Source organism: Halichondria panicea, chromosome 1, assembly GCF_963675165.1.
Source record: "Halichondria panicea chromosome 1, odHalPani1.1, whole genome shotgun sequence".
In the NCBI taxonomy this organism is placed as follows: Eukaryota; Metazoa; Porifera; class Demospongiae; order Suberitida; family Halichondriidae; genus Halichondria; species Halichondria panicea.
In genome coordinates, this window is record NC_087377.1 from 5,489,040 (window position 1) to 5,514,648 (window position 25,609).

Below are 25,609 nucleotides of genomic sequence, written 5' to 3' on the forward strand. Positions count from 1 at the left end.
CCCCATGCATGCATGCATTCAGCAGCAAGAATGACGAGGGTGGATATGCCATGCAATGCAAAAGTGTTAGGGCAGGGTTTCAGAACCTGCTTGCTCCTAATATAAACCCCAAGAGGAACATAATTATTATTTCATACAGTCACCAATGTCTCTCTGTCTATGCAAATGTACTCTGATTAAAGGCTGTGGGATGTAACCTTTGAACCCTATAAACTCTAAACTCGTATTCATTGCTCGATGTATAGAGTTGCACCCCTAGATAAATAATTAGATCTATGTACATCGCTGGCCCGATAATATAGAGTTCTATCGCTCGATCACATCGCTCAATGATTGTAAAACATCGCTTGATAAAATACCGCTTAGAAATGATCAACAATTTTAAAATAAACGGCTAATTACTATAGCCTTCAGCATTACTAGCTACATACATGTATTTTGTCCTTAATGTTTTTCAAAACAATAATGGCAGATCATTACCCACTCTATAGAGTTCCCTGTTCACAGGCTGTGATAGGTAAAGACATCACAGCTAAAAATACTAATGTCCCTGTGCCAGATGAATATCAAGCTCAGCAGAGCTAGCTAGATAGCTAGCTAGCTAGTGAATATTGTACTTTCTGGATAACCTCCAGCATGTATAAATAGTAGTTTCAAATCACATGCAGAGATCATCCCACGTACCTCCTCGTCCAGCACACGTACACGTATGTGTGCACTCACGGCTGTCAGAGCCGGAGTTACACATAACCACTAGTACTTGACTCCACAACACACCACAACCTTGCAAGGTACCATACAAATTGATGTTATCACCTTCGCCCCCACAACTCTGAGCCAATATAATTTCTCCCACCCTTGACAGGAATAACCTCGCCCTCTACCTGGGGACCTCAGACTAAAGACTTTGCGACAGGTATATTTACGACTGTAAATTGATATACAAGGCCATGTTCTGTCATTAATTAGATGCACACCTTTCTTGGGGAGCATTATGCTAAATAATTCCGCGATTGTGATCGGTTCATTGTGTGTCATAAGTATAGGATATAGTCTACCACACCTAAGAGGAGGATGTGACCGCAGCACTAAAAGGACCTCCCCCTAGCAACAATTCAATCCACGATACAGACTGCAAGACTATGCCGGATTTTGCAGCCGTCAAAGAGCTAGTTGAGCAACACGTCGACTCCTACTGATGCTCAAGAGCTTCCTTGGCCCAAGCGTTGACCATTCGACGCCCTATACTGGAGTTGCGAGCTCTTCTTAGATAAAATAATTATATGTAAATCGCGCCCATGGACCTTATAGCCATCTTCTTGTTGGAGAGCACCTTCCGTGTTTTTGCCGTCGCTTTGAGTCTTAGTACCGTCAAGCATGGCTCTTTTCTCTTTACTTACTTTCTTGAACAAATGAAAAAACTAAAAAATAACTTGAAAAACTGTACATACCGGGGCTGTTGCCTGTATGCTATATATATCCTACAGCTGTTGACCAATTAATGAGATCAATTAGTGGTGCCGTAAGTGTGGTATAATTGTGTGGTATAATTATGTATACCTAGAATATTTACACCCCATGCTATTGTAGTTACACCCCTAGCCTCCTTCACAAGGCCTAAACAATTAGGCCTGCTACTGACTGCTTGCGCATACGCAAAATTATTGGGTAATATTCCCGTAATGTTTCCCATTAAACTGAATTTTTACCCGAATTATATCCTGAATAACATATACAGACAAAGAATACTCTTCATAAAGTCAGACACAGAGCTATATAGCTAGCTAGCTAGAGACAGAGCTGTATTGGTTGCAGCAATTTCTTTCTGATAGAGTCGACTTTCACCAAGGTTAGTGTCAGATGGGCGTGGCCTATCCATATAGGCTATTGTCAGCCTTCCCCTCCGTTCAGAGGATTGTTATCCACACTGTTGCAGGCTGTGAGTCCTTTGTTAACATAGTAGGCTAAGGGTAGCTATTAGAATGCTATCACACGGGCTACAATCACACTTCTATCCACTTTCTTCAATCCACTTCCATTCGTTGTGACGTCATTGTTTTACTGAGCAAAATACTGGCAATATACAATGGTATCCGAATTACCCACTTTCTGGGTAATAGGTGGCGCATGCGCAAACAGTCGATACCAGGCCCTCTCTTAGCGGCCTGGAATCGAGGCTATTACACCCCATGCTATTGTAGTTTACACCCCATGCTATTGTAGTTACACCCCATGCTATTGTAGTTTACACCCCATGCTATTGTAGTTTACACCCCATGCTATTGTAGTTTACACCCCATGCTATTGTAGTTTACACCCCATGCTATTGTAGTTACACCCCATGCTATTGTAGTTACACCCCATGCTATTGTAGTTTACATCCCATGCTATTGTAGTTACACCCCATGCTATTGTAGTTTACACCCTTATGCTATGATATTTACACTCCCTTTTGTTTACTCCCCAAACCAGGTCATATTTACACCCTAGTACATGGTGTATACACCCCTATTTTAACAGTGTAAGTGTGGTATAATTATGTATACCGTATTACTAGAATATTTTGCGGGTGAAAAACCTTTGCGAATGAGCCAAATCAGCAGAAAATTTGACCCTTTGCGATCTAACTATATATTGCGTACTGGCAAGGATCGTGTGTATTTACTAGTAATAATGCGGATTTTATTGGATCAACCCTCGCAAAATTCGCAAATGTTTGATGCTCGCAAAGCATTCTAGTAATACGGTATAGGCTAGGGCTTCAAGGAAAGAAGCTTAAGGTCATCTCGTGCAGCCGTTCACTACTGTATACTGCCATGCTAAAGCTTTGCACACGAAATTCATTATAGTTATAATTGTTGTCTGGCATAACAACTATCATTAAGCTGTTATTTGTGCATGCATTTCCATTAAAGTGGCATTTCAATTATTAAAAGGGGCAAAGGGACATGCCATTTCTTGGTTATCAGTTGAACTTTGAGCCTATAATTATTGTAGAGAAATTTGTGTAGCCGGATAATCAAGGTTATCGAGGTACTGGTACTGATAAATTAAACCTTGATTTATCAGTGAGGTCACCAGTACCTAACTACACTGACTTCATGCAAATACATTAATTTTGGGACTGATAAAGGATCTTTAAAGGTAGAAAGCACTGAGGCCATATAAAACATCTAACTGAAATGCCTGACCTTTCATGGATAATTGCGTTTATAATCAGTACACATAATCTACCCCATCCCATCTGCTGTAAATAGGAGAGCCATGATTTACTTTAATTATTTTTTATAGTAAGGCCATTTCACATAAAACAATGGAATGTTAGCTTACCGTTAATTAGTGTGACGTCATCACGGCTAGGGTACATTTCTGCGCCATTTTTTAACCACTAACAATGAAGTCAATGTAAAAGTACATCAACTTCTGCGCAAAAACCCAGTAAAAATACATTCCAGTTAAGTTATAAGTTCTCAAGGCTGTTTTAGAGCTAAAATGGAATGTGTAACGTGTAAGCCTGGTTATAATACAGTACTACAATAGGACTATACCTTGATATATAAGTGAGTTGCACGGGCTGAGCACAATTACTTGTAGTTTATTATGCACCGTTGTGTATGAATACTGAGATATTGTTGTAATGGCCTCAACTAAACTGCAGCGTAGTGCGGATGTTACTCGAGGTAACTTGTTTCCAATCCTCTAACTCTTTAATCAATATGCTGTAAAAAAAAAATCCATATGGTGTGTGAGATATAGTGCTTAGACTACACTTATCAGCCACCAGTGGCTAGCCACTGTTATCAGTTGTATTTCCTCGCTTTACCAGAAGCCCAATATTGTGTGCAGCAATTTTAGCAGCAGGTGAGTTCATTATAGGAACTCTTGATGTAATCCATGTAGCAAGTAGGCAGCAATAACTACCATCTTAGTGACCTTACCAACCAGGATATGGGTTACTTAATTATAATCGAAGCTTTACAGTATGACTTTATATTTAGACAAGGTGAATAATTTGTGATGGGTCAGAAATTAAGATCATACTGATAGGAAGTTCCTAGAAGGAACACCTGAGTGAATAATTTATACTACGTAAAATTTATACATAATTATACAGTTATACAGAGCAACAGGGACAAACTAGGTGATAAGTGCAGATGATTGATTGGTCAAAGCGATCTAGAAAATTAACTGTCCCAGAAATGTTTGTAGAGTTGATTCTTGATAGTTGACATCGAGTGAGAGAGATCTATAAAAGCGAGGGCAGAAGTTCCAGAGTCTGACCAATCTTTTGAAGTAGAAGTGTCTTGTTGTGTTTGAGCGATGATGACCTTAGCTTATGATTAGACGATACTCTTGTTTTGCTGGTAGAGAATGATATGAACTCAGTAATGTCGAAGTTGTCTACTGGTTTTTGGAGACACCTGACGGCGAATATATGACATCTTGCAACTCTAGCCAGTTCATTAGTGGCAAAAGGTCCAGTTTAATGAGGCGACGTTTGTAGTCGAGACTAATTAGATCTACATGTAAGGTTCAGAATAAACTTTGAAGATCTTCTCTGGATTTGTTCCACTTTTGTGATGGCCTTGTGTGTTTGTGGTCTCCACAGTTGCGAACAAAATGTTAAATTAGATCTAACAAGTGTAGTATAAAGTGTTCTTTTTGTGTGGAGATCATGAGAGCATAGAGTGTTTCTTTTAATAAGGTACAAACAGCTAGCTGTAGGCCTTCGAACATAGGTGGTTGATATGTTTGTCCCAGGAGAGACTATTCTGGATGGTCACTACTCCCAGGTCTTTGTGAGAGTCTCTTGTTAAGATTAGCTTTGAGTCCAAATTGTATACCGAGTCAGGAATGGTTTTACCAAAGTGGAGGTAGACATATTTGTAAATTGAGTGATAAGTTCCAGTCCTTGCACCATGTGACAAGATGGTGTAGATCAGATTGCAGGTCAACTTGGTCTTTTGCATTGGCTATTCGTTTCACTAGTTTAGTGTCATCTGCATAGATATATATGGACGAATTAACGACTGGAGTGGTGATATCATTGACATTATACTAAAAACAACGGAGGACCGAGAATGCTGCCTTGAGGTACGCCTGATAGCACAGATAGTGATAAAGAGTTTGTTCCCTCTAAACAGACATAGTGGCTTCGGTTGCTCAAATAACATTCAAACAATTTCCATACATTACCTGTAATGCCTAACCTCCATAGTTTGAACAACAGTTGTTTGTGGGAAACTTTATCAAACGCCTTAGCAAAGTCCAAGTATAATTATAACGTCGCAGGATTCTCCAGCATTAAGAGCTTCCACAATCTCGCTGTATGATGTTAGCAGCTGTGATAGCAGGGTCTGCCCTTTAGGAAACCAAATTGATTTTTAGAGAGCTGTGGTCTAATGAAGTAAATTATGTGGTTGTAAAACAATTCTTTCCAGAATTTTAGAAAGCATACACAGTAGAGAGATCGGGCGATAGTTTTTAATGAGCGTTAAGTCTCCTTTCTTAGGAATTGATACGATCTTGTGAATCTTCCATTCTTCTGAAAGTGAGCCAGTACTTAGACAGAGATCAAAAAGCATTGAAACAGGTTCATATATTTGTAGTGCACTCATTTTTAAGAGAGCTGGATGTAATTTGTCACAGCCCATTGCTTTTGAATTATTTGAGGTATCCTATATTCCTCACTCACCTACCTACACACGTGTGCTGTCTCCATGATTGGTAACTAAACAGTTGTAGAGAGCATTATGATCCTGGGAAAAATGAGGCGCCATTTTGAATAATGCTAGCTTAATCAAAGGTTATGGCAATTGACCCTTTAATGAGTCCCCATGCATGCATGCACCCTCTTTAAACATGTCACCTGAATCCACATGTCAAAATTAAAGGTGTACCGTATAACGGGTAATTTTCTCATTGGTGCACATTTTTGTATGAACTATATACCTGTTTAAATTTTGTATTTTGCAGCTCCTATAATAGCTCATCTGTTTCTGAGATAATTATATAGCCTCAAAACAAACTGTAGATTGTTTCATAACTGCAGTATTTCATGATTCCACTATCTTATACGTATATGCAGTTCACTATACCTATACCTATACATGCAGTCGATATAGTAATTTACGATGAAATATAACAACGTGAATTTACGATGGAATATGACAGCATGTATGATGTCATAATTATAACATCGTCCACGATGGCATATTTCATCCGAAATTACTACATGCACAACATAGTATAAGGATGATGATTTTTGACAATACATGTATTGTCAAAAATCATCATCATAATTATACTGGCACTGCTATTCCTCAGAGGTCAAAAGGCAACAAGTAATAGTTGTGACACATGGGGCCTAAGTTACTACTGAGCCAATATTATTATATCCCATGTGGCACAACTATTACTTGTTTTCATTGACCTGAATTCCTATACATGCACTTATCAGCCACTGTAGTGGGTATGGTGTGTAAACAATCACTGAGCCATTGTTATCGGTGGTATTCCTTCTGGTGAGAGAGGTATTTGCTTTTCACATCACCTGTTTACCAGAAGCCCAACTGCAAGTGCTTTCGGAAGTAAGGTGCCTGCATGTACGTTATTATAAGGAAACTGTTCGTTTACCATGAAAAAGTAAATTGTATATAATTATCATTATACAGGTGTATATAATTATTCTGAAATTTTTGGCCATATGCATGTCGAATGTCACACTCCCATGCAAAGTGCTTGATGGATTACAACTGCTGGAGACATGTGTATCTATATAATTATAGCCGCACTAGGGATACAGTAATGCTGTGCGTGCATGTGTGCATGTATTCCAGCTGTAATTGCTCCAACGAGACGAAAACTAACAGCGGTTTCTAGCAACGTTCTCTTGGATTTTGATTCGTGGATTTGCAAACTAAAGCTTTCTTCTCGAGAGTCATGGTGAAGGCTGTTGCAGTCTCCTTAGAATCTTTCATATAGCATCGTCTGTTCGCATAAAGACTCTACCGTATAGCGGGTAATTTTTGTGGGGTAAAAATTTCAAACACTGATTTTTGTGAGTAAAAATTTTGTTTGACTTTATTGCCTGTACTGTATATCGAGGCAATGTATTGCATGCATTGTTCCGGTATAACCCATGCCTACATAATTATAATATACATGTACAACAGTAAATTGATATGCATGGTTGTAAATAAGGTGACAATTATTTTCACAGGTAGATTTGTTTGCATTTTCACTGTTTAGCTCATTTTGCTGGTATTACATTCTGCAAATCATAGATCTATTACTCGCCAGTGGTTTTAATGAGCATTTTTTATCTGCGAGTACACATTTTCCGATATTTTACTCTCATTCGCACAAATAGCATGCAGAAATGATGATATGACACAAGTCATGGATAATGACTAGATCTACTCATGAATAATTATACTTTCAAAAGTGGGTGGTACTATGAATTACTCAAAAGAGGTGGATAAGACAATGAAAAGTATAGATCTGTAGCTAACAGAATCAATGTAATAAGTCAAGAGAATTGTTTTAATTACTGTGCAATATCAAATTGAGGAGCAATGTGAGTTAGTACTGGATCAGTATATAGCAGCTTCTCAGCTGCTTATTATTATTGTTTCCTATAGATATATAGAATCTCTATCTATATTCTTACACTAGTTCACCATCGATGATTTTAAAAACTTGACAAGCGAGAGACTGAGTAGATCTAAATCTAGAACACTGTTTCCTACAATGCGGTGTTTAAACTGTATGCCAAGAAAACTTTACTTATAATATTATTACTAATAGTCACTGGCATATCTGAAGTTACGTTGTATTAAGTCACTAGATCTACTAAATCCTGTTTTACCAATCAGATCAAGGATTGACAAAATAAAAAGAAGCGTATGCGTTCTCTTACAGTAGGACGCATTTATAACTAATAGTCAGCCTAACTGTGGCTGCTGTTAGCCAGTCAAGGAGCTATAGTAAGTCGAGTTGACTGCACTAGTGCTGTGCAACCTTTTTCTTGTTCTTTTAGCAACGTTCTTGGAGCAAGCCAAACAAAAATTCATAGCAGCTAGTCAAGCGTTTACGGTTGACCTTTTGCATGCGTTGGAAGTGACACTGACGTAATGACAATTAACATTCCATTGTGGAATGACCTCTAGACTATAAAGTGCTCAGACTGACTCTCCAAGGCAGGCTGATTCATGAGACTACCGTAAAACCTCGATTTAAGGCGACACTTTTAAATAATTACGTTTTGCGAAAGTAGTTTTATGTACACAAAAAAATGGGCGAAACGTCCAAGTGTCGCATATTTAGAGGGTCGCCATAAATAGAGGTTTTACGGTAAGAGTGATTATTAAGTGAAATTTTCCAGCAATAAATGTTTTCATGCATGTATTCCAGCTAGATGCATGGAGGATTGGCCGGCTTATGAAAGCAACTGCAGCTCAGTTGAATCAAGTCTGTTGGCTAAAGATGCTACCACCTATATTGATATTAAGTGCTTAGCAATGGTTAAATCAATCCAAGACAGATTCAATTTTAGGAATGTTCCTCCCTCAAATAACTATTACTACGAAGATGTAGGTTCCGATCATGAAGAACCAGTGACTAGCACAGCTATTCATAGCCCTAATCACTTGAAAAGAGTTTGTTTTGGTTTCACAACTACTGTGCTGATTGTGATTGGAGCATTAGTCGTTTTTCTTCTCCTGTTATTGGCCGGAGATGTGGAGATAAACCCTGGACCTGGACTAGGTATATATTTCCTGATGTTTTAATTATGATACTATTTCACTTAATGTGATGCAGATACTGTTCTGACTGTCTCTGACCTATTTGAGGTGTGTGAGAGGGTGAAGAGTGCTAGTCCGAACTGGTTCAACTTGGGACTGGCGTTGAAGCTGAGCTATACCGATTTAACCAACTTTCATGAGATGTACGATGACAATTATGTGTGTTTGCGTGAGGTCCTAGCTCATCGACTGCAGACAGGTGTTCCTCTAACTTGGGGAGGTATATGTACTGCTCTCAGGCACTCTACAGTGGCAAGAAATGATGAAGCTGAGGAGATAGAGGAGTACATGTATGCACAAAGTAAGTAGCTGTGTGTAAGTAATGGCATACGTCTCTAATGATGCATAATTTTACATATAAATTACATGCACACATTTGCAACAGGTAGAGAGAAAGAAGCACTCAAGGTAAATCATTGCATTGGGTATAGTACCTATAGGACAGGTTACCATAAATTGCATTCAACATGTATGAGCCATGCACAGTTGATTTGGTATCAAGAGTCTATAATAAAGCATTAATTTACTTCAGTGTGTATTTGGAAAGTAACGTTACTTCCTGCTTTGTAACTGATCAATCCGAGTGCTTGGAGCCGCCACTTGCCTCGAGGCAGCGATAATGTTATTACCAAATTGTCATTTATTGATTGATCATGCGTTACAAACAGGAAGTCACGTTACTCTCTGAATACATTTGATGCAATTAAGGCAAGACTTTGTTGGATCTCTTTTATTATGGATTAATAATTATATTCTTGTTACTACAACTATTACTAGGGAATTTAAATTTTAAAAATAGAGCAGCGCTGAATTATTAATCTGCATGAGTGAACCTTCCCAGCTTTTTCATATAATTATACAGATAACTCAAAGCACTCAGAAAAGCGATTCATCAGACGGTAAGATTTTATTATTATTATTTTTTATGTTTGTTAATAATTATGATGCTATAGTTATTGATTATCATTGTGCTCCAGATTCTGTTCTGACTGTTTCTGACCTACTTGAGGTGTGTGAGAGGGTGAAAAGTGCTAGTCCGAACTGGTTCAGCTTGGGACTGGCGTTGAAGCTGAGCTATACCGATTTAACCAACTTTCGTGAGACGTACCGTGATAACAATGATGTGTGTTTGCGTGAGGTCCTAGCTCATCGACTTCAGTCAGGTGTTCCTCTAACTTGGGGAGGTATATGTACTGCTCTCAGGCACTCTACAGTGAGTAGAAATGATGTAGGTGAAGCAATAGAGGAACACTTTCATGGTGAGTGGCTTTATTATTATAATTTTATTACGTGCCATAATAATAATATAATTTTGTGATTATGCTTCGGAGCATAAGGCAGAGGTGTCCGGTACGACTGATTGTGGGGGAGGTACGACAAACATGCGTGCGCCTAATCAAGAAATTTGAGTTCATGTGACCTATAATAAAGTCCATATTTCAGATATTAATTTTGTCCACTCTATAAAAATAAATTGTGGTGACAAATATAGTTCAAAACAAGATGCTCATAATTATAGAGCATTCACCCTGTGTGTTGAGCTTCATCGCATAGCGGCAAAACGGATATATGATACTGTATAGTGCGAAATTTTCGAGGGGCTTAATTTTTGCGGATTTCGTGAGTTAGCAATCCTACACAAAAATGAAGTCAACGAAAAATTGTTCTTTAATTAGAATTATCTGCTATAACGTGCAAAGATTAAAGGCGTGGCTTCCGATAAGCAGTCATTCCATGAACATTGTGCAACGAAATGCTTTTAGAGGCCATTCCACGAAATGTATAAGTGCCTCGAAAATTTCGCTCTATACAGTAATTAACATTATATACGGAATGGTCCTGAATCGGGGTGATTCTGAAGCAACGATCAGATCGATTAGAAACAGTGTTTTTTGTCGCCTTCGAAGATCGCCTACAAGTTTTAACTGTTAAGCAGCCTATTATTTTTCAACTGTAATAATTATTATGTAGTTAAAGCAGTCCATGAAACAGCTTAAACAGCTCATTTTGTGTCTATACACACACACACACACACAGCATGCACACACACCGATCACTCTATACCCCTGCTGCGCGCACACGGGGTATTTAGTAGATACATGATGCGAATCTGGTTGGAGATGTCATTTGAAACAAAAAAAACTCAAACTTTTTATCCCTGCCTATCAGATTACACGCGAGACAAAACAAGAATTAGTCATTAGATTCGAGGTTGGGTCGCTTAAATTTAGCCGCATCTGATTTTCTGAAATTTTCTGAAGCCACCTCGCTATTCCGGCCAAACTTCACTGTCCAAAGGGTGGCCGAATTAACAAGAGTCTACTGTATTGTAAATGTACATGATGACTATATTGGTTTGTTGCATTTTGAGTGGGCAGATCAAAGGAAACACTGTGCCAATATCTGCCATATGGTACAGGTCAAACCGTGAACTGTGCCACTATCTGGATACTGGCATAGCGTGGCTTAAGTTACCTAAATCCCACCAACCACCCAGTAACCTGAAACGGTCCCTTTTATAGTATAACACCGTTGTAGTTACTAGTAGTTTTCATTAAGTATTCATGACTTCCTGTGTATTATTAAACATCATTTTTTAAGCATAACGATTGTTTTTGAACCATCAAGCACACATAACATAATTAACAATCACTCTTTTGTACATTGGTTCTCACAGTTGTCAAAAGAAATTTTATTCGGATTTCCAGAGCTAGTGAGTCTGCTAGTCTCTTCTTTTGCAATGACTTCGAAGTCCCGTTTAGAAGAACAAGCAATAATATCAGACACTGACTGTTTCTGTTCCATGGAAGTGCGTTCATACACTCGTAGACCTTCTGTACTGCGATGACCAGTACGTTCAGCTATTAACTTCTCTGGAACATTTGCAGCAAACAATCGTGTGGCCCCAGTAGCCCGCAGACTGTGATTTGTTTTTCCATATATGCCAACTTGCTCACACATTAGTTTGACAAGGTTTCCTAGGAGCTTTTTGCCACAGGTCTGCATCGTGAACCAACAAGCGTCTGCATCTGTAGGAAGCCTTTCCTTGGCTTTCCAGTAGAAGGAATCGTCTTCCTTGGCTTTGGTAGGCAATTTATCTAAATATTTCTTCAGCAAATACACATAGCAGCGATCGCCTGAGGATGGGTCAGAGAAATGCCTGATAACTTTGTTGTCGGTGTTGTCTTTATAGCTTCCTGATCTATTCTTCGAGCCAAACTCAATGTATTCGACATATTCACGCTTATTTTCAACTCCAAAAGTGAATTGGGATAACTTAAGAGCCCTGTGCCCGCGCCCTCCTCTCAGGCATAAAACTTTTCCGTTCATGAAGAAGATGGTAGAAAATAGACATTTCGGAGTTGAAGATCCCAATACTTCACGATCCCAGAGTTTATCTTCTTCCTCGTAGGTAATCACTTCCGCATGTTTTACTGAGGAACCAACACCATCTTCTCGTAACTGGCGTGAAACAGTGTCTCTAGTCCCTCTTAGTCCATCGAAACGATAATCATTCTCGTCAAAAAAGTTTGGGAGAATAGGGTCTACCGACGTCATGTGACGTCTAATTCCAGCCAAAAGCAAATCGATCGTTTTTGAAAGGTAGGGACTGCCATTTTTTTTTTTAGCTTCCATTACAAACAGAGAAAGCCACTTGTTCAGAGCAGTAGCATCAACACAAGTGAGAACATCAATAGGTACCTTATCATCAGTTTCTTTATGGGAGCTGTTTCTCCATTCACACCAACAGTAGAACACTTGAAGGGCCCAACTCGTATTATTCTTAGTGTTTGCAGGTACAAAGCCCTTGGATGCAGTAGCCAGAGAGGTAAGGTTGGTAACTGTACTGCCAAATCGAGATGCACCAGTAGATATGCTCGCACTAAAACTCGCCGCACAATTAGTCACGTCTTGAAGTTCCTGGTACTTCACTCGCTTTGCTAGACGTGGTTTGGAGACATAGGACAGTGCCTCAGTGCCTAAAATGAGTTTGTCAGTAGGTATGGCATCCCAGTCAATTTTTGCTGCATCTTTTTCGGCTCGCAACATTATGGAGGTACTTACTACCTCTTCCCAGTCGTCGAGATCTTCAACCGTTACATCAGAGAAATCCAAATCTAGAGCCATCGCTCATATAGTCATAGCTAGCTCACTAGCACTACAGTGCAACAACCAAAGAGAGTAGAACTTTTGTTTTTTTACGTTTTTGTGTATATCTTCTAAACTAAATGTGATTGTATCAATTTGAGTGCAGGTACTGAAAGTTCAACTATTGGCGCTTCCAGTGGACCACCACCTGTTACATCATATGACATCATCATTCCAAAATGGCTGCTAGAATATGTGTACATTGGAAAATATGTTAGGCATGAAACTATCTTATATGTTTGAGTTAAGATCTGAAATTTGTTGTGCAAGTACTTCATTACCTTGCACATCTTTTGAGCTCCAGCGGAAGTGCAGGCTGTTAGTAGGTTCTGAGATACACAGAATTTTGTAAATATTTAGTAGCAAATGTGTTAGGCATTGATTTTTTGAGTTTGTGCTAGTTAAGGTCTGATTTTTGAGGAGCATGTACTGCAATAGTATACTTTTCATTTGTACTAACTTACAGGAGCTAGACAAGTCTCTTCTTTGCTAGAGCGGCCCTTCTTGTCAAAAATGGTGATTTTGCTCCATTTTGCTGCTCTTTGCCTGTTTGTGCTGACGTAAACAATGATATTCATTGATTTGTGACATCACAAATCATCTTGTCTTTATTTGCTACATCCAAGCTCATGTGATGTCTAACCTGGCAACTACACCCAGTTGATCAGTCATAATGTGTCACAGGGGCGTGGCAATTTACACTACGCAACAGAAACCGTGAAAATCAGCTAAAATTACCATTTTTGGCAAAAAGGGCCGCTCTAGCAAAGAAGAGACTGGTCTAGCTCTTGTAAGTTAGTACAAATGAAAAGTATACTATTGTAGTACATGCTCCTCAAAAATCAGACCTTAACTAGCATAACTCAAAAAATCAATGCCTAACACATTTGCTACTAAATATTTACAAAATTCTGTGTATCTCAGAACCTACTAACAGCCTGCACTTCCGCTGGTGCTCAAAAGATGTGCAAGGTAATGAAGTACTTGCACAACAAATTTCAGATCTTAACTCAAACATATAAGATAGTTCCATGCCTAACATATTTTCCAATGTACACATATTCTAGCAGCCATTTTGGAATGATGATGTCATATGATGTAACAGGTGGTGGTCCACTGGAAGCGCCAATAGTTGAACTTTCAGTACCTGCACTCAAATTGATCCAATCACATTTAGTTTAGAAGATATACACAAAAACGTGAAAAAACAAAAGTTCTACTCTCTTTGGTTGTTGCACTGTAGTACAGTAGAACCTCCATTATCCGGCCCTCCATTATCCGGAACCTCGATTATCCGGCTTGGCAGTTTTCTTGTTATCAGATCAGAAAATGGGCGTGTCCCTCAAACGCGCATGCGCGTTGCAGCTGTTACCATGGAGACATGCCTGCTTATCTTCTGCGCATGCGCAGACAACCATGTGGCTAGACTCGCAAGCCACTCCCTTTTCTCTGATTGGACGGGGGCGGGAGAAAAGGGACTGGTGACTCTGGGCTACAGCTTGTGTAAATCAGGAATGCTATTAAATATTAATGTCACGTGCAAATTATCCAATTTATTCTGATGCATCAAAAGCTAAAGACACACAGAAGACAAGTATACAGATCTATCTAGCCAGCCTTTTTTGATATTATAGATCCTTGTACCAGTGTCTGTTGTGCCACAACTTGTGGATTAGCATGGAACAGCTGATGAACGTAGAAATCTTGGCAGTCCTTCTTTGAACCGAGGAGTTCGAGTGGCAGCGATTTAAGACAGCTTGTACAAGTCTGACTACTCTCAATTCAACTTCTGCCCTCTGCCATTATCTGTCTTGTATTGTACAGGTTATTAAAAGCTTTAGGCAACCAATGACTTTCGGCTGCCAGTTCTCATCACGTAAAACTAAAACAAGCTAATCTCTGCTGGTACATGGTGTGATGACTATATCCTAGCTGAATGCCTGATGTCTTTATTACTCCATCATCTTCTCTTTTCTAGCACTAGCATCATATCCATTCTCAAACTGTAACTAAGAAGCCCGCGATCACTTTTGCAGGGTACGCAATTCTACTTAACCTCACGCAATTTTTGGATCACGTGGAAAAATCAATGAATAATCTCTACCCAAATTCTGATAGAGACACAAAATGTAGCCCAGAGTCACCAGTCCCTTTTCTCCCGCCCCCGTCCAATCAGAGAAAAGGGAGTGGCTTGCGAGTCTACCATGTGGCACTGCTGTTTATCAATAAAGTGGGTGGATCAAGGCGTGGTTTATCTATTCGATTATCCGGCATATTCACTTATCCGGCCTGCTTCTGGAACCAAGGTGTCCGGATAATCGAGGTTCTATTGTAGCTGGACTGGTTGCAAGATAAATCTAGTTTCTAAACTAGTTTCGCAAGCTTTTGCAGACCATATATGGATACAGGATGCAACAAATTAGTTGTGACACATGCACGAGTGCCACATGGGATATATTGGCTCAGTAGTGACGTAGGCCCGAGGGCCGCATGCATGTGTCACAACTATAACGTACCGTACCCTCACGAAAATAAGCCCATCTTGAATAAACGCCCATCCCCTCTTTTTTGCTTCGAAGTTCTTGCACAAGGGTATTTTCACTCGATAAGCCCACCCAGAATGAAAAGTTGAGCATGCGCAGTAGCTGAATGCCACATGTTCACTATTAATTTTAGTGAAGAAAGGAAGTTTTAGGTAGTAACTAGTAAGACTATACTCCTTGCTGGACCAAGATCAGACATATAACTTTTTCTGTATGGATCTGTTTGCCCTTGAAGATGTATATGCAGGGAACAAGTAGTCCTTATATAATTATATGAAAAGAAACACGAAGTCCAAGAAAGTTATCACACAGGCCATTTTTGCAGGTTACCTTGCCTGGTTTTCTGAAACAAAGTACCTGATAGCTGCTCTGTAGGAGTATGACCTAGCATCCTTTGGGAAGTTTCTGCTACATCGACATCGACACAAGTGACAAGCAACGAATAGAGTCAGAGTCCACTTCTTTTTAATCATGTTCATTCTCGCTTTTTAATCATACTCATGCATTAGTCACGCAGTAGTTTTTAACTTACATTGTTGTTGTCAATGAAATGTTCATAAACTAAAGAATTGTCATAGAGCAAAGTGTAAACTCGATTTGAGGCCGCGCGGGTGGGCGTATATTCGAATGAAAACTCGCCGTTCGCGATTAAAACACCCAGTCCCCTAATAAGCCTAAACTTCTTGCAGAAAAAGGTGGGCGTATTTTCGCGAGAGTACAGTATTATTTATTCTGTATGAAAAGCTATCATCAGGTCTAAAAGCTGCTAGTAGTTTAGTAACTTTGTGTTCTTTCTTAATTATGTTATAGTTATTGACTGGTTGACTAGTAATTATGGCTTATAACCAACCAATGCCGAGGGCGCAGCCCGAGGCTGAGGTTGGTTATAAACCATAATTACTAGGCAACCAGTCAACAACTGATTTATTTACTGCAAAAACAGCAAAACAGTCATTTGAACATCAATGGAGACAGTCAAACTTGCTCTCACAGCCACTTGTGCCTCAGAATATGCAGTTAGAACAGTTACAGCTGTCAAATATGAGAGCTAGCTAGCTAGCTACTTCTAATTCTCCAAACAGCTAGGTTCTACTGGAAGCTAGCTAGCTATAAACTTTGACCAGCCCGCCCACCACCAATATTCAGCAGCTGCCGTTTTCAATTTGTATTGCACGAGTCTACCAACACTGCTCTACCTCTGATCTGAGCCACAGCTTGACTAGAAACACAGAGCAAGGATTGAACTGCAGTGTTTCAAGCCTCATGAACATGTAATAAGTAGCTTAGACTGCTAGCTAGCTCAGGTCAATATGACAATAGCACAGAACATAGTCTACAAACCTTTTTGCTTGCTGTATTGCTATTTTACTGTGTACACAGCCAAAAATCCACTGGTCCGTTTCAGGCCGTTAGTTGAAAACGGGCCGTTACGGGCCCGTGAACGGCCTGTATACAGGATGTAGCCCACCCACGTCCTGTGTGCAGGACGTTCTCACAGGCTGTAAACAGGACGTTAGCCCACGTCCTGTTTACAGCCCGTGGATACGGGCCTGTATCAGGGCGTAGCAACCACGTCCTGTATACAGGCTGTTGACAGCTTATGCGCATGCGCTAGCTTGAGGCAGGGATGACGTCACCTGACTACAAAAAGAGAATGAGACAAAGCTCTGAAAGATGAGAAAAAATCATGCTGCTTGTCACAAGAGGAGCTGCTGGTCCAAAAAGACAGCTTATATTATCTTGTTCTTGTCTTCTTTGTCTTTGAATTGTGACCTTTGAAGCATGATACTAGCTTATTAAATTGTGCATAGTATATAGATATATGTTCACTTAAATTCGCCAGGGTAAAACTGTGAACTTATGTAGTACCAATTATATTATATATATATATCGGGTTTCGTATGCGAGTCTCTTTTGATTGCAAATTACGAGTTTTTACATAGATTGCAAACGAAAGACACGCAAAGAGTGAACATGGCGCATGCATTTCGCAATCAAAGAAAGTTTCGCGATCTCCCAACAAGAGCTTTGCATGTAAAATATGAGTTTCTCCCAGTTTTACTTACCGCAGTAACTGCTCTGCCTGAATTTTGTACCTCACAAAAATTCCAACTATATCTACTGTAGTTAGAAACGCATTTGGGCTTGTACATATACACTTTATCATTCACAAATGATTATAACTACACAGTCGAAACCCGATATAATGAATGTTACAAGCTGCGCTGCGCTAATGCCTCTTGTCATGTTTTGCTTTGCTCATGCAGGAGCTTAATGGAACAGAAGTCTATATCATGGCTTTGAAGTACACATCTGATGACTACCGTATATGTTTTGCATTTCCTGTCTTTAAAGAAAGGGGTGGATCTGCAAAGAGGTTGGAGTGCACAATTAGCTGCTTCTAGCTGACATTTACAGCTCTTTTTTGTAGCTAACAAGCAGCTAGACTTTAATGCTATAGGGCTCATGGAAAATAATTTATGGATGATGCTACGAAAGATTCTGAAGAGACAGCAACAGTCTTCACTGTGAAGTAAAACTATAGCTTTAGTCTCCAAATCCACAATCTAAGAGAATGTGGCTAGAAGCCTCCTATAATTATATAGAAGCTTTTAGACTAGCTGACCACATCCGCAAGAGACAGGTCTGGTCAAGTGCCTATCAACGAGTTGTTTTCGTTACCTGAATCTAGTATGACCAATCACATTGCTGAAGCAATGCCCACGTATTTTATTGTAGTTTGGTTGGAGCTATGTTGTTCAACCACACAACCCACACGATGTTGTCACACAACTAATTAAAATTCTACTAGAAAATATTGACTCACTTTCATTAGTGTGTTGAATTGTACCCTATACATTAATTAAAAAGCAAAAATAAATCATATTGGTCTTCATATGAACGCAGCTGCATGAGCTAGAACACACCAAACAGGTTGAATAATTATTACAGCATGATAGTCACATGCATGCAGATGTTATATTATTATTACTATTTGGGATTTACCTTAAGTTCTTTTCTCTCTCCGCCTGTAACATATAATTATAGGATTATATGCATGTATCGTGAGCAATTAGTTACCGCCTCGAGGCATATAGCCACACGAGAAATACGGTAAAGTTGACTGTTGGCCAGTCCCACATGCGCAAGGGAATTAGGAACTGGTCAACTGCCTATCATCGATTTGTTAACGTGTGCTGCAAGCTGTACCGTACCGTATCCCTCGTGTAGCTACGCCTCAAGGCATAATTATTACGATAGCTGCAACAAAGCATATAATTATATCATGTATACGTATCTCTTGGATGTAATTTTCATGCAGCCCATCAAATGTATCCAAGCATAAAAGAGTTAGAAGCAGATTCTATGAAGATGGAATCACAATTCTCCATGCTTGTGTCAGACCTGTGTCGATCACTTCAAGTTCGACGAATTCCAAAAGATTCTTTAATTGCTAGTTTGATGAGGTTTAATTGTCTAAAGAAGGTGTTTGGAAGAAAAAAAAAAAAATCAGAGTGTTTTCAGAGCTCAACGAAGGAAATTGGAGGACTGCTCAACTAGTGAAAATGTTTGGCAAATTATTGGAGACTATTTCTCCTTCTTTAGGTATGACATGATTGAGCAGATTACACACAGCTTAGGATCAGACGAGGACAAGGACAAAATGAAAATGTACAAGATAAACTTTATTGAATATGCTAGACGTCGACTAGTAAAATCTAACGGGGAAGTACCGTTTCTACAGTTTCTGTTGGATAGTTCATACGACGATTGTGAACTCAGTCATCTGAAACTGCTCGAATGGAATCTACAATCAATTTTAAACTTGGATGATGAGGTTGTTTTAAAAGTACAGGGCCAATCAAGTGAAAGGGATTTTACGGCCAGTTCAGGTGAGAAAGTTGATACTGTTGGTATGATTTGAACCAAAATAATAAGCTTCTAGTCTCGGTTTGGGTGCATGGAAGAAGTGAATGAATTTTGCCCCTACATCTGTGCACGAAAACAACTACAATGTCATGCATGTGTATAACCCGCGATTTTCTTCAGATTTGCGATAATTATAGGTTTCTGAATTATGTATACATGTAGTTCGACTTACCTCAGAAATTCGACACTTGTGCTATAGGCCGCAGCAGGAGCTCCTGGCCGCAGTAATGTTAAATACTTTACCATTATACTTATGTAGATTGTGGCTGCATGTGACATGCCATTAGCTTTATTACTATTATTTTTTGTAGATCTATGTAATACCATGCACATGCAGTCAGTCCATTAATGTCTTTTGGCAGTTGATACATCGAATCAAATTACAATAGCTAGCTGGTAGCTGTATACTAAAGCCATAATATCTAGACTGAAAGGGTGGTTCCGTGGCATCCTGGGATCTCCCCCTGGATCTGCCACTGCATACATGCACCTATATATAATCTCCCCTATATATATAGGAGTCATTCCCAATGTAGCTGACTCATATACTGCATGGAACCTCCGTATAAACCCTCACATGCACCAAAGAACAATTAACCTCTCCATGAAAGGGCATTACAGCTATGGCCTATATGGCACACACGAGCGGACCTTCTTGATGCGGAACAGCAGGCAAGCTACGTGCTCCCATCTTATATAGACTCGCTGGCCAGTCCCATGCATGCACATGCATTCGCAAGAGAAGGGACTATAACTGCCTATTAACAACTTGTCCTATGTTTAATACAGTAGTGGATAAACTGACTCAGGGTTTCATCTAGGATTAAAAGTTTGGGGGAACCTCCTTCCCCACAAAATGTTTGTAGAATAATGACATCATCACATTAATACTGTCTATGATGCACTAGCAGAGGAGGTACGACATGTAGGAGCAATTACATGTAAAATTGGAAATTAATTGGAAATTTTTGCTGAGTCAGCAAATACGTTCAGATACAGAAAACTCAGCGTTTGCAGAGTCCTATGGCTAATAAAAACAACAGGCAGCAATTGCAAGATCACTTCTATATATGTAGCTAGCTTGTTAGTTCTCAGGTATAAGGTCACTGTATTGTATATTCGCTGACTCGACATGTAGGGCAATTACTATTACATAACAATCACGTGCTACGAATATTGTCATGTCAGCAAAATATGTGTAGCTACGTTGATGCTCAATACAGTGACCTTATACCTGAGAACTAACAGGCTAGCTACATAGAAGTGATCTTGCAATTGCTGCCTGTTGTTTTTATTAGCCATAGGACTCTGCAAACGCTGAGTTTTCTGTATCTGAACGTATTTGCTGACTCAGCAAAAATTGTCAATTAATTTCCAATTACCATACTTATTCGATTTAAAGCGACACTTTTAAATAATTATGAAGCCAGAGGTCGTTTCTTTTGGAGGTTGAAAAATTATGTTGAAGTCCTGGTGTCGCATATTTAGAGGGTCGCATCTAATTGGAGGTTATTCTACTGTCCTCGATTATAGGCCGCTTAAATTACATTGTTTTTTGCGGCCTGGAATCGAGGCTGCGGTTTGACCTCTATTTAGGATGCGACATAAAAAAATAATTGTGAACGCTGCAGTCGCTATTTTAGAGGTCAGAAAATTGGAAAAGATCGAGTGTCGCATATTTGGAGGGTCGCTTTAAATCGAATAAGTACGGTACATCTAATTGCTCCTACATGTCGTACCTCCTCTGATGCACTAGCATGTAATAAGGGGTGTGACCAACAAATGTGGGAGTGGCCAAACATTTTGGGTTGTAGCAGCATTCTAGTGCAGACAGTACAGACGACCCTTGGGCTATTTTTATGCTTGCACAGCGAGGTATACCGTCATCTGTCTGTCTGTCTGTGAAGACTGCTACAGCTGCTCAAGGATCAATCAAGTGCAAGTTTCTATAGGCTTCTAGTCATGTTTTCTTAGATTTTATTTGTGGATTTGCAAAATAATACTTGGTTCTCGAGTTATGCCTAGTTTCGCTACTCTACTTAGTATTTAGCTCTGCACTAGAATGCTAGCTATTGGTATTGGTAGCTGCATAGTTTCAGACCCAAAATTTACCTCTGGGATGAAACGGCTGGCTTGCAAGACTAAGATCTGCAAGGCGTTGCTGCATTGGACATGGTGCTTGGGGGGGATCAGCAAGTATATAGCAGTAAGAATTTTGGCATTGATCATTTTTAACAACAATCATGGTCGATGTGAGTAATATTTTCGTGGTTGGAGCTTGCACTGCAGGTAAAGATAGGCAAGGTCGATTCATTCGCGGGTAAAATGTTCGTGGTCAGACCTTCAACCACGAAAACCACGAATATTTTGCCCCACAAAAACTGTATTAAAACGAAAGAAAAACAATTTTGGCACAAACGGCGCCCCATAATGTGGGAGGACAGTTATTGAGGTTTTCTCTCGCCCACGCTCATTAAAATTGTTCTACGTCAGTAGGGGATCACGCGACTTAGCAAGGCAGGCTCTCCTTTTCTTTGTCGCTTTGTTCCTCCAATTTCCTCTTTTAATTCTTACAAAGAACAGAAAAAGGAGGGCCTGCGAAGGAGGCTAACTATACGTACCTATAGATCTCTCCTGTGCAGCAATTTATACCCTATATAGCCGGGTTTGAAAAATTCAATAAAAAGTCAAAGTTGGCAATTCAATCCTGGATCTCTCAAGCTGGTTCCTCTGGGGCACGATATAGCTCAACCAATTTTTGTTGTGATTATACCTCGAGGCGCAGCCGCACAAGGGATAAGGTAAAACTGGCTGTGTGTACGTACGTGTGTGTGCGTGTCTGTCTGTCTGTGTGTCTGTTCCAGCTGTAACTGCTCAACGGTTGTAGTGCAACGAAAACTAACAGCTTCTATACGCTTCTAGCCACGTTCTCTTGGATTTTGATTAGTGGATTAGCAAGCTAAAGCTTCTTTCTCGAGTTATGGCTAGTTTGACTCACATTGAAGGCTGTTGCAGTCTCTTCAGAATCTTTCGTAGCATTATCTGTTCGCACAAAGTTTTTATTCAACTTATAAGTTAGTCTTGCACTAAAGTGCTAGCTTTTTGTTAGCTACAAGAGTCAGAAAAGTGCTGTAAAACTAGTACATATACTAGTTGGGCGGAGCCCACCGTCCCTGACGGGAGGTAGGGTTTCAAGCCTATGTCAGGATTTGTCTTTGCTGCAACTATAGTTGCAGCCCAATCAGATTGCAGCATTTCTACTGCGGTCTGTGTCACGTCTGGTTGCGCAACCTCAAGCAAGATAAAATGGTTAACACCCACTTTAGAATAATTATATTCATAGAATAAAATGATTATTCATAGCTGCTTATCAGCGTGTTACATAATTCAGCAAGACAAATCCTGACATAGGCTTGAAACCCGACCTCCCGTCAGGGACGGTCGGGCTCCGCCCAACTATACATATACCGTAGTATAGTAGCCATTAATTTTGTGAACTTGACCTCTTGCAGACACACCCCTTATTTCTGTGTATGTAATGCGCATGCACGCTCACCCCCACGTGTTAAGAAACAGATCAGATCCTCCTGGCAGAATCTTTTTCTTGCCAGAGAGCCGGCTAACTAGATATAACAATAATTATGCATGTACACAAGTTTTTTTAGGATATACACTGAACTCCAGATCCTGGAAGAATCAATTTTCTTCTTTCTTGAGGCCACAACTACAATGATACCATAATAATAATTATAGATGAATGTAAACAAGTCTTTTCTTTTAGCACATTAAGTACTGTACATGGGTCAAAACAGCCCAACCTGCCCACCTAGAATCAACCATTCAGACGGAATCCTGCCCACCCCAAGTTCACCCAGTTGTTTTCGAACGCTAGCTCCATCCGCTCTGCTGCCCTTTGCACAACCGGGGCTACCGGCCCCTCAGGAATCGATGCACACAGCTGGAGGAGACTCTGTACGTCTTTCAAATCCGCCTCACAAGACCTATGCAACTCTCTGGCGCTCCTTGCGAGAAGACTGAGTACAGAGTTTGTGGACCCAAATGGCCTGACCGCTCTGATGGCTTGTAGACTTATTGCCCTGGACAAATGCCCCGGAGTCCGACCGATTGGCATCTGTGAGACAGCTAGGAGGATTATCGCAAAAGCGATACTATTCATCACCAAGAACGACCTTCAGGACGTGACTGGCTCCCTACAACTCTGTGGTGGTCAAACTGCCGGTATAGAAGCTGCAGTGCATGCCGTCAGATCAACCTTTCAAGATGAAAACACAGAAGGAGTACTCCTGGTGGATGCCAGTGCCTTCAATTAATGCGCTAAACAGAAGAGCAGCACTTCATAACATCCAATACCTATGCCCAAGTCTGGCCACCATCATGATCAACACTTATAGAGGTGCCGCTGAACTATTTGTGGATGGTCAAGCATTGTACAGAGGAAGGCACTACCCAGGGCGACCCTCTTGCAATGCCACTCTACGCCCTTGCAACAGTCCTGCAAATTCCTGCGCATGTAGGGCCACTAAACACTGTAAACAGGAACGTCAATAAACAGAAACAACCGGAAATGAAGCCAATAAATGGGCATGGCTATTGCGAATTATTGAACTGGGGAATGGAGCTGCGACATGGAGGCATGGAGTCTAGAGAGTGATATTGTAGTGTAGCTGTATACTAGCTATATTATATACAAAAAAAGGTAGCTAGAAATCAAATGAATCTTATTGTTTCTTTAATTTAATTCACTAACACTGGTACGTCTAGTTTGTTTTGGGGAGAAAGATGCTCCTCTATGACATAATAAGTCATCTGGGTGCCTGGTTGAGTTGCACAGCCTGTATCTTGGCACAAAACTAATCAAATTCGTGACCTTACGCCCCACGTATTAAATAATTGTACAAAGCGTCAAGCGCATGCGTAATGATTATCCAAATGCGTTGAGCAACGGTCTTGGCAAATTAATAAAACTGTGACAAGAACTCTTCGTTGCCGATGATAAAACTGTTTTCAATAGGAGATGTGAATGTGAGAGGTGGAGGCGGCGTAAGATGATCCGTTTCCATTTCCATTTTCATTTGAGCATTAAAACCTCCAACAGTTGCAATATGCGAAACGAGCTCGGAATACAATAATTTTTTGAACTTAGACGAGGAGAGCTCAGATAGTCAAGAAGGGCGGCTGATTCATGAGACTAGCATGTGACATGTTCCTGCTCTAAGCCTCATTCAATTAGTGACCTTAGTTAGCTAAGGTCAAGTACTTCCAGCCTCCTCTGGACCAAGCTCAGTTCGTCCAGCTGGTTTACATGGCTTTCATTAATTCTGTGAGAGTGTTTAACACGTGGTTCGACTCATTTGAACTTCTTTGAACTATTCCTACTTACATACCGTATAGCAGGTAAGTTTCGTGGGGTAAAAAATTCGTTCAACTCGAGAAACGGTAGTTTTCGTGAGTAAAAAATTTCGTTTAGTCTCGTGGCTGCACGGCATTCCTACGTTCAGATAAGCCATGCCTACGATAAAATTTCGTGGAGGTCAGCCTGCCCACGAAAATAACGAATATTTTACCCCACGAAAATTACCCGCTATACGGTATAGTGTTGGCAGGGGATCTATAATGCCTCGGTTTGCTTAGCTAGGTCAGACGGACAGGGGTTTAGAGTGAAACACACAGAGACATACATGCTATTTATACAAAACGGAAAACCAGTTTCTAGAACACTAATACAGAACTCACTAAATAAGGTCATGCAACCACTATAGAAATAACAAGAATAGTGACAGTTCACTATTTATTTTACACAAATCACAAGCTATCTAACCGGCATAGTTATACATTTGGTACAAGTGTTAATGTCCTTTCCACATGCATATAATTATAGATCCTCTAGCCTCAGGCCAGCACAAAAAATTATTTCTGTCATGCAGATGAAGAAGTTGAAACTCTGCATCCAAAGCTTCCGAAGAAGGATTTCACTCTCACTGTACAAGGTATATGATTGTTCAATGAGACAGAAATAATTATGTTTATAATTTTTTTTAGAATACTGCGTATACACTTTGAGGCTATGGTTTTGCCTTGTATAGTATCGAAAATAATTATTGTTGTCTTAATCTATAATTATATACTTTGTTTGAGAATACCACAATAGGTGCCCATACA

General features: G+C 40.0%; 2 protein-coding genes and 1 long non-coding RNA gene across 9 annotated transcripts in view; 2 read left to right on the top strand and 1 right to left on the bottom strand.

Annotated features, from left to right (window-relative positions):
- Nucleotides 1-533: 533 nt before the first annotated feature.
- LOC135334925 (uncharacterized) overlaps nt 534-25,609 on the top strand; it is a 52,012-nt gene continuing 26,936 nt past the window's right edge. For 3 of the 7 annotated variants that reach the window (XM_064530292.1, XM_064530325.1, XM_064530333.1), the window contains exons 1-6: nt 7,409-7,579; nt 8,416-8,769; nt 8,824-9,108; nt 9,193-9,215; nt 9,670-9,706; nt 9,785-10,066. In XM_064530292.1, coding sequence (XP_064386362.1) covers nt 8,424-8,769; nt 8,824-9,108; nt 9,193-9,215; nt 9,670-9,706; nt 9,785-10,066 — 973 coding nt within the window. In that variant the 5' untranslated portion in view covers nt 7,409-7,579; nt 8,416-8,423. Of the gene's footprint in view, nt 792-865; nt 917-6,550; nt 6,606-7,408; nt 7,580-8,415; nt 8,770-8,823; nt 9,109-9,192; nt 9,216-9,669; nt 9,707-9,784; nt 10,067-25,609 lie in introns of those variants that run through there. The other 4 variants (XM_064530300.1, XM_064530308.1, XM_064530318.1 and 1 more) reach the window with 4 other exon arrangements.
- On the bottom strand, nt 11,335-13,140 carry LOC135336044 (zinc finger MYM-type protein 2-like). The gene has a single exon (XM_064531820.1). It carries the CDS (start codon nt 12,933-12,935, stop codon nt 11,457-11,459), a length of 1,479 nt encoding a protein of 492 aa, XP_064387890.1. The 5' UTR covers nt 12,936-13,140; the 3' UTR covers nt 11,335-11,456.
- On the top strand, nt 13,688-19,021 carry LOC135337721 (uncharacterized). The gene is made up of 2 exons (XR_010395262.1): nt 13,688-17,876; nt 18,822-19,021. It is a non-coding gene; the product is annotated as an uncharacterized LOC135337721 (long non-coding RNA).